Genomic DNA, 13,327 nt, shown 5'->3' on the forward strand with positions numbered 1-13,327 from the left:
GAGGCTTTGAGCTGTTAAGATTTGCTGAGTGTTGAGGGGCTAGTTCTCGTAGGACCAGGTCTGCCTGACTCGAAGGGCCTCTTCTTTTCCACCACGCTCTTTACGTGAGCGTCATACAGACTTCCTTTCGTTAAGTGTAGAATGAGGAAGTTGAGCTGATCGGTGCTTCCCTACCTGGCTTCACAAGAGATTCAAGTTGTCTTAATATTTCAAAAAACCTGTGGAGCTGGGTTAGAAAGATGCCCAGCTAGTTTAAAACTGCATGTTTGGGGGCTGTAATCATATCAGCTCACTGTGGTGACACTGGTAATCTCTCATTGATTTAAACCTCAGATTGGCAATTATAGACATTTTTCTTTGAGTGCTTGCTTCCCAAATGCCCTTTTCTGGAGCAGTCTTTTGAAACATGGTGCCGTGAGAGAAAACCTAGTTCATGTGATCCCCAGAGATGGAAAGTTTAGGAACCACTGGACGACAGAGCCTCCGAAACCTCCTAGCTCTGGTCTGAGACCCTGAGGGAGTATCTGCTTTAGATCCGAAGGTTTTGGATGGCCATTGCCGGTCACCCTGTCTCCCTGTTTCCCTTTACACACAGCTGCATCAGCACCCCCTCTTGCATCCAATAGAGAAGGGGTGTCCTTCTCAGGAGCCTAACCTGGTCTTCAGTGGTGGGCACCATTGTTGTCACACTACAGGCAGGTCGAAGGGCCACCCAAGGAAGTCAGAGCAGTGTCCTTGTTCCCCTCCTAAAGGCTCGTCTCCTCTCACCACTTATGTTAAAAGTTTCAGAAATATTAGCAAAGGGCAATAACAGACCTGGTCACAGTTCCTTACCTTTGCGTGACCAGCTGTGGGGCTTTTCATCTTACAGCAAATCATTTTACCCTGCAAGATGTATGCACTTTGAGCTCCATTTATGGATAAGTCGATGGGCCTAGAGAAGTCAGGGAGTTGGCTTCCCTGATCCTGGGAATGACAGTCAGGGCTCGGTTGCATCCTTCCGGCTTCTGCCCGGCCTCCTTCGGTTCCCCAGCAGAGCTCCAGCAATGAGAGTCAGATGGAAACACAGGCCCATTGCCTTCAGAACGACAGGACCCATTAAAAATAACTTCGGGGGCGGGGGGGCTTCCCTGGTGGCGCAGTGGTTAGGACTCCTCGCTTTCACTGCGGTGGGCCCGGGTTCAATCCCTGGTCGGGGAACTAAGATCCCGCAAGCCGCACGGTGCAGCCAAAAAAACCAAAATAAAACAAAACTTCTGGCCTCTTCAGCTCGGAGCAGCACATGCTTTAGCGAGCGGCCTCTTCTCTCATTTGTAAAGATGTTGAGCCATTTGGTATGACTGGCGTTACCCTTCTTGGCCTGCCTGCTGCGTGTGGCGTGGTTGAAAAATGGGGCTAAAGTTGGACTTGGCTCTCCTCTCCAAGCCTACCCTCTAAGGCTTAGAATTTAAGGCAGGTGAATGAGATTTTGAAAACCAAGTTCAGTAAGATGTTTTCTCAAAAGATCTGAGACCCTCTTGGCAGGTAGGAAAGAAGGCAGTTGAATGAGCTCAGTGACCTGAAACTCACCCAGATCTGCTGCCCGGAAATGAGCTCAGATTCCAGGTGGGACACTGAGGAGAGCTGGTAACCAGAGCCGGCACTGACCCGGGGCCCCAGGGCCTGGAAAATCTCCATGGTGGCCTCAGCTTATTCAATGCATCCCAGGTACTCCGTGGCATTGTGGGGTGTGCGGGGGGTGCTTTCTATGAAATAATTTAGGGTTAAATCATGCCTTGGCAACAGTAGTAATACCTTGGAGGAGGAAGCAGCTGATTCACTATTATCTTTTCCATTTAGACGGTCTTTAGTAGAGCAATAAAATGATAGTTCTGGGGTCCTGCACCCGGAAAGTGACAGGTCTAGAAGAGGGCCTAGAAATCACTTTGTCCTTCACTGTCCCCTGCCTTTGAAAGATAGTCTTAATAAACGAATGCTTCTATGTCTTCAGTTGAGGCAGACCCCAGGGACAGATTCACACGACGGTTACAGACACTCTGAGTTCCTGCCCAGCATATGGTTTGGCTTATTCTCCATTCTTCCCAAGTGACGCACAAGTCAGGGCCTTAAGGACGCATGAGATCCTTCTGGTCGTTAATCCACAAAACTGTCTCCATTCCTGTGATCAGGTCCCGCCTGCCAGAAAGATGCATTTGCTTCATCCCAGAGAGTCAGAGATTCCTGAAAAGTCATCCACGGGTTTAAGTACTGGAGTTTATTCAGTTTGGTTTTGAGAAAGTTTTTGAGGAAATATCTCATTTTAAAGCTCATATTAAAGGATCATTTAAGAATGATTCCTTCTGTTGAATATGATTATGAATATGTAGGAATGTGGAGCTTTAAACCAGAACTGCTATTTATTTTTTACCTAAAAAAATTAAGGCATGAGGCTTTAGGGATTGCCATTAACACTCTTGCACAGCTGCTTTCTGAGCGGGTCATTTCACCTCTTGGTTTTCTTTTTAAGTGGAAAAGAGCCATCTGGTAGCTGCGGATTGGGGCTTCTTCAAGGATAGAGTCCTCTTCTGTCTTGTTCATCACCGTATCCACTGTGCCTAGCACAGTCTGAGGCACATAGTAGGTGCTCAGAATCCATTCACTAGACAGGGAGTTTGGTGTAGTAGCAGAGCTGGGTCTCCACCTGGAATTGCCCTGGGAACCGAGGCAGGCAATGGGGCTTCTAGTATCCAGTGAGAGTATCTGGAGTTTTCTTTGCAGCCTAAAGTCTCCGGTCAATTTGAAATAGGTCATCTTTCCACCAAATTGGACTTTAATAGTCTTTGCAGCTGAACATTTGATTTGGACCGGCCCTGTTGGCACTGGCAGAATTTTGGGGAACATTCTAGACAACTCGCAAAGCTTCTCTTACAGCAACACTGTTCTTCCCTTGCTTCCGACAACTGGATGGCCAACTGTGGGTGCAGTTGCAAAATGTCACCAGGACTTGGGAAGGTTCCATGTATCGCACGTGAGACTTACAGAGAAAAGCAACACCCAAAGTGTACACACTCTCTGATCTGAAAACTCTGTGCAAAATGCTCAGATCTTTCTCCAGTCAAATCCGTGCTTGGTCATGACATTTAATTCCCTCGGAACTCTCTCAGGCTCCCAAATGGCAGAAGCCCCTTTACAGTAAGGGGTTTACCAGTTGTCTGAAAATAGCTGAGTCGAGCCTCCCCTTTTGACCGTATCAGAAATCTCAGTCAGTAGCATTCTCAGAAAGCTTGAAGCCTTGTTCCTGACCCCACCTGCCCAGCCCCAAACTTTTCATTTTTTTCCCCCACTCTGGCACTCACCTCTCCTTCTGTTTCTTTTGCAGAGTTGGATTACAGAAACTCCTATGAAATCGAATATATGGAGAAAATTGGTTCCTCCTTACCTGTAAGTTCTTCTGCCTTCAGCCAGCAGGGAACTTGCTCTCCCACCCTGTTTTTTGGTCAGTTTGGTGAACTGGGGCCGGGGGGATTGAGGTTTGTCTCAATCCACTTCAGATGCCATTTTCAGGGAGAAAAATGATAGGATGCTGTTAGGCTTCCTGCAGAATTACTTCCTTGACTGAGAAAGAACTCGTCAAGAGATTTCTTTTAAAAAAGGTGGAGGGAGTGGTTTGGTGGTGTTTAAGGTGTACCGTTATCTGGTTTCTTCAGATAAACTGCTTCCTAGAACTGAAAATTGTCCCTTTGGGCAATAAGACTTTCCCCCATCTCTTTTTCATTTTGAGTTGTTATGATGGGCACCTGTCTTCCCTGGCTTAACATGTGCTGCTGCTGGGGCCTTTGGTCCTGGACATGGCCTCTTGTGCTGCTGTTGTCCAGCGATGCCCCCAGAGGTTTGGAGATGCCCAGGAGGGCTTGTGCGACACTCAGCAGCCCGGACACGTTGCTCTTATCTATCTTTCTTTGCATCATTCGTAGATGGGGTGTTGCTACTTCTAAACCACATCTGCTGTAAGTCAGTGAACCTTGATGGTGGCGCTCATCACAATGGGGCGCCATGCCCGTCTCCCCCATTCAACTGTGGGCCACGCCCGGACGGGGGTCTCGCCTACCCCTCTGTTTATCCTCGGTGGCCAGCATGGTTGCCCATCCAGAGAGGATGGCCCGTAAATGCCGATGGGCTGAGCAGCATGTAGCACACCAACACCATTGCAGTCCCCCCCGGAAATGTTCCCAACTGCACGCGGTCCCACTTTCTTCCTACGCTTTCCTCTTCCCTCCGGTCCTCCTCTCCTCTCTCTTAGCCAGCGCCGCTTTCTCCTCTCTTCCGGCTGGCTGGAGAGAAGTGAAGGCTTCTCCCTGATGAGTTATCTGTCCCCATTGAAGAGTGCTCTGGTTTTCGTCTCTGTAGCGTGTTTAGGCCACTGCAGCCGAGCTGACGTGTGACTTTGATCCCTGCAGCAGGACGACGACGCCCCGAAGAAGCAGGCCTTGTACCTTATGTTTGACACTTCTCAGGAGAGCCCGGTCAAGTCTCCCCCCGTCCGGATGTCGGAGTCCCCGACGCCGTGTTCAGGGTACGACTTCCACGTTGAGAGAGTTACACCCCGGGGCGGAGGTCCCCAGGCCTCTGAGCACCTGCCCTGCTCTCCTGACCCCCATTCATTTGCACACACTCAGGCAGCCCACAATCCCATGTCTCTCAGTGTCCACAGGGGCACAGATGCAGTGGGTTTGTCACGGGCTGCCCTTTGGACTAAGGTAGCACCCTTTAACTGCTGAGAGCGTGAGCCCCTCCCATCGCCTGCCTGTGCACGCCGCTTTATTGTGTAATTTGCCCCGTGGGGAGGCAGCACGCTTCAGCATTCAGTGCCCGAATCCCACTCCCAACCCCTACTGGCTGTATGACCTGATGTGAGTTACTTGACCCTCCTGGGCTGCAGTTTCCTCACGTGTAAAGTGAGAGTAATAATAAAATTGATCCTGTAGGGATTTTTTGAAGATGAATTGAGGTGCCACTTGGGATAGGGGTAGGGGTACCTGTTCAAGTAGCCAAAAGGAGGAGTAAACTGAGATGCTGTAAGGAAAGCACTTGTCACAGGGCCTGGCACAAATGAAGTCCTGATAAACGTTTATTATTCACATGGATGTGAATGGAAGCATTTGTCAGGCTCCTGTTCTGAACTGTGTGGTGCTGGACTGGGTGAGGGGGTGGGTATCACGCTAACATTGGGACCTTCCTGTCCTCTCCTACCTGCCGCTTTCACTGAGCAGGAGTGAACGCTCTTGCTGTGACTTCCCATACCTACTCCAGACTCTGCCCAGGGTGGTGGGAATGAGATGGCGATGCTATTGCAACAGCAGTAGTGGCGCCTTGTGACCGGCGCTGTGTCGAGTGCTTTAGGTGCAGGCAGCGTCTCACTTGATCTTCACAGAGTTACGGTACCTAATCCCTCCCGCCAAGGTGCACAGCCAAGGGGTTGGCAGTCTGCTTCACTCCAGAGCTCGTACCCTTAGCCAATGGCACCTGTGCTTCTGGCTGTCCGTTGTCAGCAGGCTCTTACGTGGGGCTGGACCACCCTCTATCCAGCCAACAGGCCCCTTGGCCACCTACGACCTGCCCATTTTCCTTGGGGAATATAACCTTGGAAGTCTAGGATCCCTTGCTATGTTAGCTGGGGCATCCTGGCTAATTTCAGTGAGATTTCCAGTGCAGCCTCTAAAGATGCGCTTTGCTTCCTTAGCTCAAGTTTCGAGGAGACTGAAGCCCTTGTGAACGCCGGGGCAAAGATCCAGCATCCCGTTGCACGAGGGCTGGACCCCAACCAGGAGCCACACTTGCAGGTGCCAGAGAAATCCTCCCAGAAAGAGCTGGAGGCCATGGCCTTGGGCACCGCATCAGAAGTGATTGAAATTGTAAGTGGGGTTGGAGGGGCCCGAGATCACTGCGGGTGAGCCCTGGGTCAGCTGGGTTCTATCACCACTCGGGCCAGGCCTTCAGAGCAACACTCCCCTGGTAACCTGATGTGGGTCCCTATGCCCCTATCCCACCAGAGAAGCCAGCCTAGGAGACCCCACCCCATAATGATGAGAGAAGGTCTCTCCGTCCTCACCAATGTGGTTTTGCAGTTCTCACCTAAGTGCTTTATTTGCCTTCAGGGTTATTCATTTTCCACTTCTAGCCCCTTCGGGCTGGACTGTTGGTTTTTGAGCTGCCATCAGTCTGTACCCTGCTCCTCTGTCCTCTTTGGCAGAGGGCAGTGTATGGTCGATCAGGAAACACTCTCCTTTTGCGGAACAGTTGGTTCTCCTGGGCTTTGGTGATGGGAAGTCCCTCCTGTTTATAGACCAGGACTCATACCTCTTCCCTCCCAACCCCTGTGGGACCTGCAGAGCGAATAGACCTGAGCTGAAGGCCTCACCTGCACGCCCCACACGTCTAAAATCGATCACCCTTCTGGTGAATTCTGTTTTTCTTTTTTTACTTCCCCCTAGCAATCCCCAAGAGGGTATGAGGCCATTGACTTGGCATGTTGCTTTATTGCTCCAGATTAGTAGACATTCATTTATCTCACGCATCAAGTATTTATTTAGCACCTACTGTATGTCTGGCAGATGGATACTGGGAAAATAATAGTGAGCAAAAAGAGAGTCCAGACAGGACCTAGGCTGTCTGTCAAATAGATGCTATGAAGGACTCATGCGTGATTCAACTTCTGCAACCTTGCCTTCTGATTTTGAAGTCTTTCTGATCTACCAGTTTGAAGTCATCTTTCCATTATTCAGAAAATGACCTTTACCAAACCTTCCTTTGGATATTTACACTGGAAAGTATTTTCTTGATGACTTATGTGTGGAAACCCCATCACCTACCTTGTCTCCTACCCGCTGAGGTTTTCAAGTAAATAAGTAAAGGGTAGCTTTCCTCCTAGCAACTGGTTATGGAGTGAGGGTGACATGGGGGTGGAGAGGGCACCTAAGGCTGTGCTTTTGGGGAGCGGGTTGGGCCTGCCGGTCTCACGGAGCCCATGATCAGCATGTGGGAATTAGTCCAGATGAAAAGGAAAGTATTGGCACCTAACTGATACTCTCTTCAGCCTTAAGGCAGAGATGTCCAGCCAATAGATGGGTGGTCCTTGCTTGGAACCGATATCACTCTGCTCTCCTCTATTTTTCTTCTGTGTCCTCCTCTGCCGGCCTTCAGACAGCTCCTGAGGGCTCCTTTGCCTCTGCTGATGCCCTCCTCAGCAGGCTAGCTCATCCAGCCTCTCTCTGTGGTGCGCTTGACTATCTGGAACCCGACTTAGCAGAAAAGAACCCCCCAGTATTTGCTCAGAAACTTCAGGTTTGTAGCCCACGTGTGACCTTTGGGGAGTTTGTCAAAACCTCAGTAGAGAATGAACCTCCGAACTCCAAATGCAATGAGGCAGGATTTAATGGAGCATTGCTGAGAATGTTCCAGATGGAATAGCTTCCCCTCAAAGACAGATGTATGTGGTGTTCTTGACCCAGGACGCCAGAGTGCTATAAATCGTGCCATTACATGTGGAACAAACCATTTGTATTTCAATTTGGAAAATGGACCGAAGCAGTCATTTTTCCGAAGTTTTGATAGCCCCAAAAGCAGTTTCTCTGATTTATTCATGGAACCAAGGGCATTAGCTCACCATGGAGCCAGGCTGTTTATGTATACAAGGTTATCTCAGACCCCTGTTGAGATAACATCTGGACTCAGGTCTTGTATCTGGCACCAAAACAATTGTCTACAGTCTGTGCTTTAAATTTGACAGCTCAATTTGATACCCTCTAGACTGGGATGTTCAGAGCAAAAACTTAGAGAGATTGTTAATAGTCATTTGAGATATGCGAATCTACTCGTGGAAATTGTTGGCCAACTTGACATGAAATGAACAAGAGAGAAATTGAAGAAACAGTGCACTAAAAATTCTGATCCCATTTTAAAAATTATTTCGTATTTGCATAATACTTCCCGCCAGACATCCCAAAGGGTGATTTAAAAAAAAAAAAAAAAGGAAATGAGACACTTATTTCATGATCTGCTGAGGTGTTAATTGTGAAAGAAAGCCAACGCGTATGTTTTCCCGAGTATCTGTCATGACACATTCACGTGGCACATTCGTTTCTTGGATGTGGAAAACATTTCCGTCCTGTCTCGATGCATTTCCCCTGCGGTTTGCTCATTTCCCACCCCTCCGGCAGGAGGAGTTAGAGTTTGCCATCATGCGGATAGAAGCCCTGAAGCTGGCCAGGCAGATCACCCTGGCTGCCCGTAGCCGCCAGGACACCAAGGTACCGGTTTGCTGCTGCCGTGTGCTGCCTCTTGAGAATGTTGTGTGGTCCAGAAGCTTCTTTGCTAACCATGGCCAGGCAGATGTTCGACAAAGTATGATTTTCCAAAAAGCTACAAGTGTAATTGGTGCATAAGTACACACTGAACACACCAGCAGGATGGTAAAGCTTGTTGAATGGAGGAAAATATGAGAAACCAGTCAGTCCAGTGATGTCCAGTCAGTGGGGTAAGGAAGCTTGAATAAGATTGCAAAGTTAGATATAAAACAGGTTAATACTAGCTAAACAGGACAGATAATTCATAACCTTTGAGGTTCTTTTTTCTTCCTACAGAAATCATTTGCTTCGCTACTAACAAAAAATAATTTGCAACTTTTCTATTTTCTACAAGTTAACGTCTAATTATACTGATACTGGATCCTAGTCAATAGTGAATAGGTGAAAACAAGACCTTCCTGAGATGTCAGATGACCCTTAGGCCAGGGTCAAAAGGATTACAGAAAAGCAGTCCTTTTCTGCAAGGGGAAAGCGTAAATATTTTAGGCTTTGTGGGCATCTATTTGATCTCTGTAACAACTACTCAACTCTGGCACCGCAGCTCTGCTAAAGCAGCAGCAGACAACACGTGGATGAATGGGTGTGGTGGGTTCCAGTAAAACCCTTTTTACAGAAAAGAGCAACAGGCCATTTGACCCATCGCCGTAATTTGCCAACCCTTCTCTAGGGTAGAGTGTGATATTGACAAGACCTGCAGAAATTGTTTTGCTGGCTTTCAAGTTTGGAGTAATTATTCTTAACAACTGGAATGTGTTGCTGATGACATGCACGATGGAGCGTGGTCCAGGGAGGTTCAGCCCACCCCCAGGGCTGATGGATGTGCCTGGTCTCTGAGGAGCCGCCTCATTCCCTCTCCCACACCCCACCCCCAGTTGGCAGCCCGGTGAACCTGGGCTGTCAGACCAGGACTGGGCCTCAGTGTGCTCTGTGGCCCTGAACCAGTTGGTGAGCCTCTCTGAGCCTCAGTTTTTCCATCTGTGACAAGAGGCTAATAGCAGCAAGTTTGCACGTTGCTGTGAGGACAGTAGGTGACGTGCAGAGAGCCTAGCACACAGTAGGTGTACGGTCAATGAAAGCTGCTGGGAGGTGACCTTCACTTGTGCCTCTGTTACCTGATGAGACTCTCCCAACATCTCTCTTCGGACAGCAGGTCCAGGTCCTATTTTACAGATGTGGAAAACGGAGCCTGGGAACCAGCCCAAGGCCTGACTGTGATTCACTGGCCTTCCGGGAACCAGCACTAGAATTTCCATATGGGAGCTCATTGCCTGTACATCTCAAGTAACAGCTCACTTGGCAGAGGGGCCCGTGCTCTCTCCCGTCACTTGTCCTTGGGACAGGATCAGGAGTTCATCTGCTGCCCCTGCCCTGTGGGTCCCCCACATGTGGTTTCCCTGGAACCAAATGGGGACCCCTTTTCCAGAGACATCTCTCAGTGAGAGAAGATGGTCATCCCATGGGTGTCCAGACTGGGAACATCGGGTGTTGACAGGCATGTAAACACCGATTGCTGATGTCCTTGTTCTTGTGGCCAACCCATAAACTTGGGTTTAATTTCCGTAAAAATGAGATTTTTAGAATGCATTAAGCAGTAAGGATTTTTTCCCCGTTAGATTTATTTCTTGATGTCTTTGGGTAGTGGGTTAAACACAGAATGAATTGCTTGACGTTTGGTCACTATAAATACAGTTTATTCTTGTCCAGGAGTCTGAGGCAGGATTGAGCATGTTCTCAGTGGTTCCAATTGAGTATAAAGTGTTCAGGACTGCCTGATACCCGTGCCTCCTTCTCAGAGACGGCCAGCAGTTGACTTCCCATCAGTTAAAGCCTGTTCTCAGACCATGTGTCCCGATTTTGATTGAAAATACTGTCACGTGAATCTACTGAGTGTGGTTTGGAGAGACAGCCCCCGCTCCCTCCTTATGTATTCCAGAAGGGCGTGTTAAAAGAATTATTCCAGAGGGGTAGAAGTGTCTTGGAGTATGAGGAACATTTTTCTCTACCATAGGAACTTGTACCGCTTGTGTAAGAAGTATATTAATCTAGTGACCTTGGCCCATGGAAAATAGATGCTCTTTTCTGTAGCTCACCAGACCTAGGGTGGTCCATTTACCTGAACCCAATTAGGTTTCTGTGGGTTTCTTGCTGGTGAGATGCTTGATTACCCCTTAGCGCATTGGAAACTGCTGATACATAGAAAGAGAAGACAGCAGCTCTGTATCCAATTTGCTCTTTTTTTCTGCCCATATGTTTCAGCTGCAGGTGACCTAACCCAGTGTTTCTGGCAGCATGGTCTTAAACTGTTGCTAACACAAAATGAAATCACTTGGAATGAAAAAAACTCATACTGAGGGGATGAAAAACGTCATGAAATACGATGGGGGTGATTTCTGGCCGCTCCTGTAAGCGGCTTCACTCACGTTTCCCTTCAGACTGAGGGCCGGCAAAGCCAGCCTTCCAGGCACTGGTGTGCGGTTTCCTGTCTCATTAGTCAGAAAACGTTAGAAATGAGGGAAACTCCACGGGGGCTGGGGTGTCAGACTCCTTATTGTTTTCCTTCCACACACTTCTGGTGGAACTGAATTCGGTTGTGTCCTCCCAGTGGGGGATCTGACCAGGTCACTGGCTGTGAGGTGCAGCAGCCCTGAATTCACCGCTAAACCAGGGTGGATAGAACCTAAGCGTTCCATCTGTATGGCTTTCCGAGGGCTGCAGGGCACAGGGATGGATTTAATTTGTGTGTATAACAGATACTGGCTATGGTCCAGTATCTGGCCTTTTGGGATTAGGGGGACCCTATATAAAGAAGGAAGGATGTGTCTGGGTAACATAGGAACAAGGATCATACAAATGGCAAGCTTTGGGACCGGAGGAGGTCCTAGAAACAGGCTCCCCCGGGAGGGAAAGGGTATTAATCTTCAGTGTGTGATTCCTCCAGGAGTCCTGGCCCATAAAGGAAGATGCCTGGGTTGTCACAGCATCAGTGGGAGAAGGAATCAGGTCTGGGGCAACTGTATGGTTGGTGAGCGGCCTGATAGCATAGGTTCCTTTTCTTATTCTGTGTCCGGAAACCACCCACCCCGGACATTTACCCAGGTGATACCCGAAACCCACAAGAACAGTCTGAAGAGCAGTGACACAAAGGGCTGGCACGTGGGTTTCAGCTCATTTGCCAGTTTCAAGAATTTGTGGTTATCGTCTGCAGCCTGTGTTGAGGTCTGAGGCCATGTCTTGACCCAGTGGGAAGGAGAGGCCAGTTGGTGCTGGTGGCGCCTCCTGTGGGGAGTGGAATAAGGGCACGTATCAAGTGCCTTCCTCTTGTTTGCCATCCTGAACTTGAGACCCGCCCCTTGTCAGATTTGGATGGGGCGGCACCGGGGTGAGGCTGCTCTCTGCCTGACCTGGCGCCACGTGGCCCCGACACCCCGCAAGCGCCCAGCCTGTGTCTACGCTCCACGACCTTGGCCCATGACCTGATCTCGGCTTTTGGGCCCTACCCCTGCGCCTTCTCACCGCTCTCCCACCTGGTTCCCGGGGATGGCGATCCTGCTTTGGTCCAAGACATGGCAGCTTCCCCTGAGCCTGGCAACAGCGGGTTGGACACAAGGGGGATTGTGAGCCTGGGTGAGGGACAAGACCCCCAGCCCCTGGCTGCAAGGCCAGAAGGACCCCAGGCATGAGGTCTGCAGGCCTGACCCAGGTGACAGTGCCCCAGGGGTCCCCGCAGGGACTGAGATTTGAGGGAGTGGACTGAGAGGTTGGACGTTGGTCCCGTGCTGTCTGAGTCGTGGCCATGTCACGTCTCAGTTTGTGATTCTGGTGGCTTTTTGGTTCCTCTAAAGTAGCAAGTGGGAGGTTATGTGAGAGAAACAAAGCTTAATCTAAGTCTGATCTTAAAATATCATCAAGAGACAAACCTATTCATTTCAGCTAAAAACAATTCTTGGTTGTAAGAGAAAACCAGGGTGTGTACCTTGAATTGCATTAACATGCAGATACTCTGGTAGTAATTCAAATGGATTCTGAAGTCATCATGTTTCTTTATTGAAAACACCAGGTGGCCAGGATGACCGGTGATAGTGAATTACTGTATCTGGTAGTAACCATTTGCATTTACTTAGAAAGCTCATTATTTTGTTTATTTTTCATCCCCTTCCTTGTTTTACAAAGGACATTAGGCAGCTTAAAGATCATTAATTCCTGCACTGGTCATATTTTGTTTCTGCCCAGTATGATAAAGTTAGTTTTAATGTATTTTCTCTTGCACTTCAGAGAGCTGGTTTATCTTGGGTCAGAACTGAATCTCATTCTGGGAAACGATTTGGCCAAATCTTATTTAGAGCCTCAATTTTTTCATCATCAGAGGGACCAGGATGAGTTGGATGGTGTCTAAGGTTCTTTCCATTTTGAAACTTTATTCTAATTTTTTTCAAAGAATACATTATTTTACTTAACTGACAGGAACAGAAGAGGATTTAAAAATCGTCTTCAGAATTTTGTGTTTTTGAACTTTCTCGATAAATGTAAATACTGAGTCTTGGTGTCTAGGTATAATTTTCTGTTTACTTCCTGAGAAGTTTCCCATTTGACAAGTAGAACCTTGAAAACATCTCAGACATCAGAGATTAACGCCTACATGGGAGAGGCTCTGCCCTCTGGTCTGGTGGCCCTCTTTCTTCCAAGAGGTCAGCCTGCCTGCTCCTGAGGGCTTTAAACTTGTGTTCTGCTCAAATGTCCTGTCACCGAAGATCCTGGCATCCCACTTGACAGGTGGGCGTGTCCCACCTGGGGTCTGGTGCTCCCCTCTGACCAGCAGTGGTCATTCTGGTCCCATGTGAGAGTTAGCCCAGATACTCAAGGCCAGGCAGGGGCAGTGACACCCACGCGGCAGACGCTCGCTTCCAGGGCAGCCTAAGCCGCTCAGTTCATCGTGCATGTGTACAACTAACTGGTCGTAACTCGGTGACCTCCAGTCCTATCCATTA

At 48.8% G+C, this 13,327-nt stretch overlaps 1 protein-coding gene across 2 annotated transcripts in view; it reads left to right on the forward strand.

Annotated features, from left to right (window-relative positions):
* The window catches only part of TACC2 (transforming acidic coiled-coil containing protein 2), a 75,350-nt gene that overhangs the window by 46,204 nt on the left and 15,819 nt on the right, over positions 1 to 13,327 (forward strand). For both annotated transcript variants that reach the window (XM_068548689.1, XM_068548690.1), the window contains exons 6-8: positions 3,359 to 3,420; positions 4,437 to 4,552; positions 5,720 to 5,891. In XM_068548689.1, the coding sequence (XP_068404790.1) occupies positions 3,359 to 3,420; positions 4,437 to 4,552; positions 5,720 to 5,891 (350 nt within the window). The remainder of the gene's footprint in view (positions 1 to 3,358; positions 3,421 to 4,436; positions 4,553 to 5,719; positions 5,892 to 13,327) is intronic.

The sequence above is a fragment of the Eschrichtius robustus genome, chromosome 7 (genome assembly GCF_028021215.1).
Source record: "Eschrichtius robustus isolate mEscRob2 chromosome 7, mEscRob2.pri, whole genome shotgun sequence".
NCBI lineage: Eukaryota > Metazoa > Chordata > Mammalia > Artiodactyla > Eschrichtiidae > Eschrichtius > Eschrichtius robustus.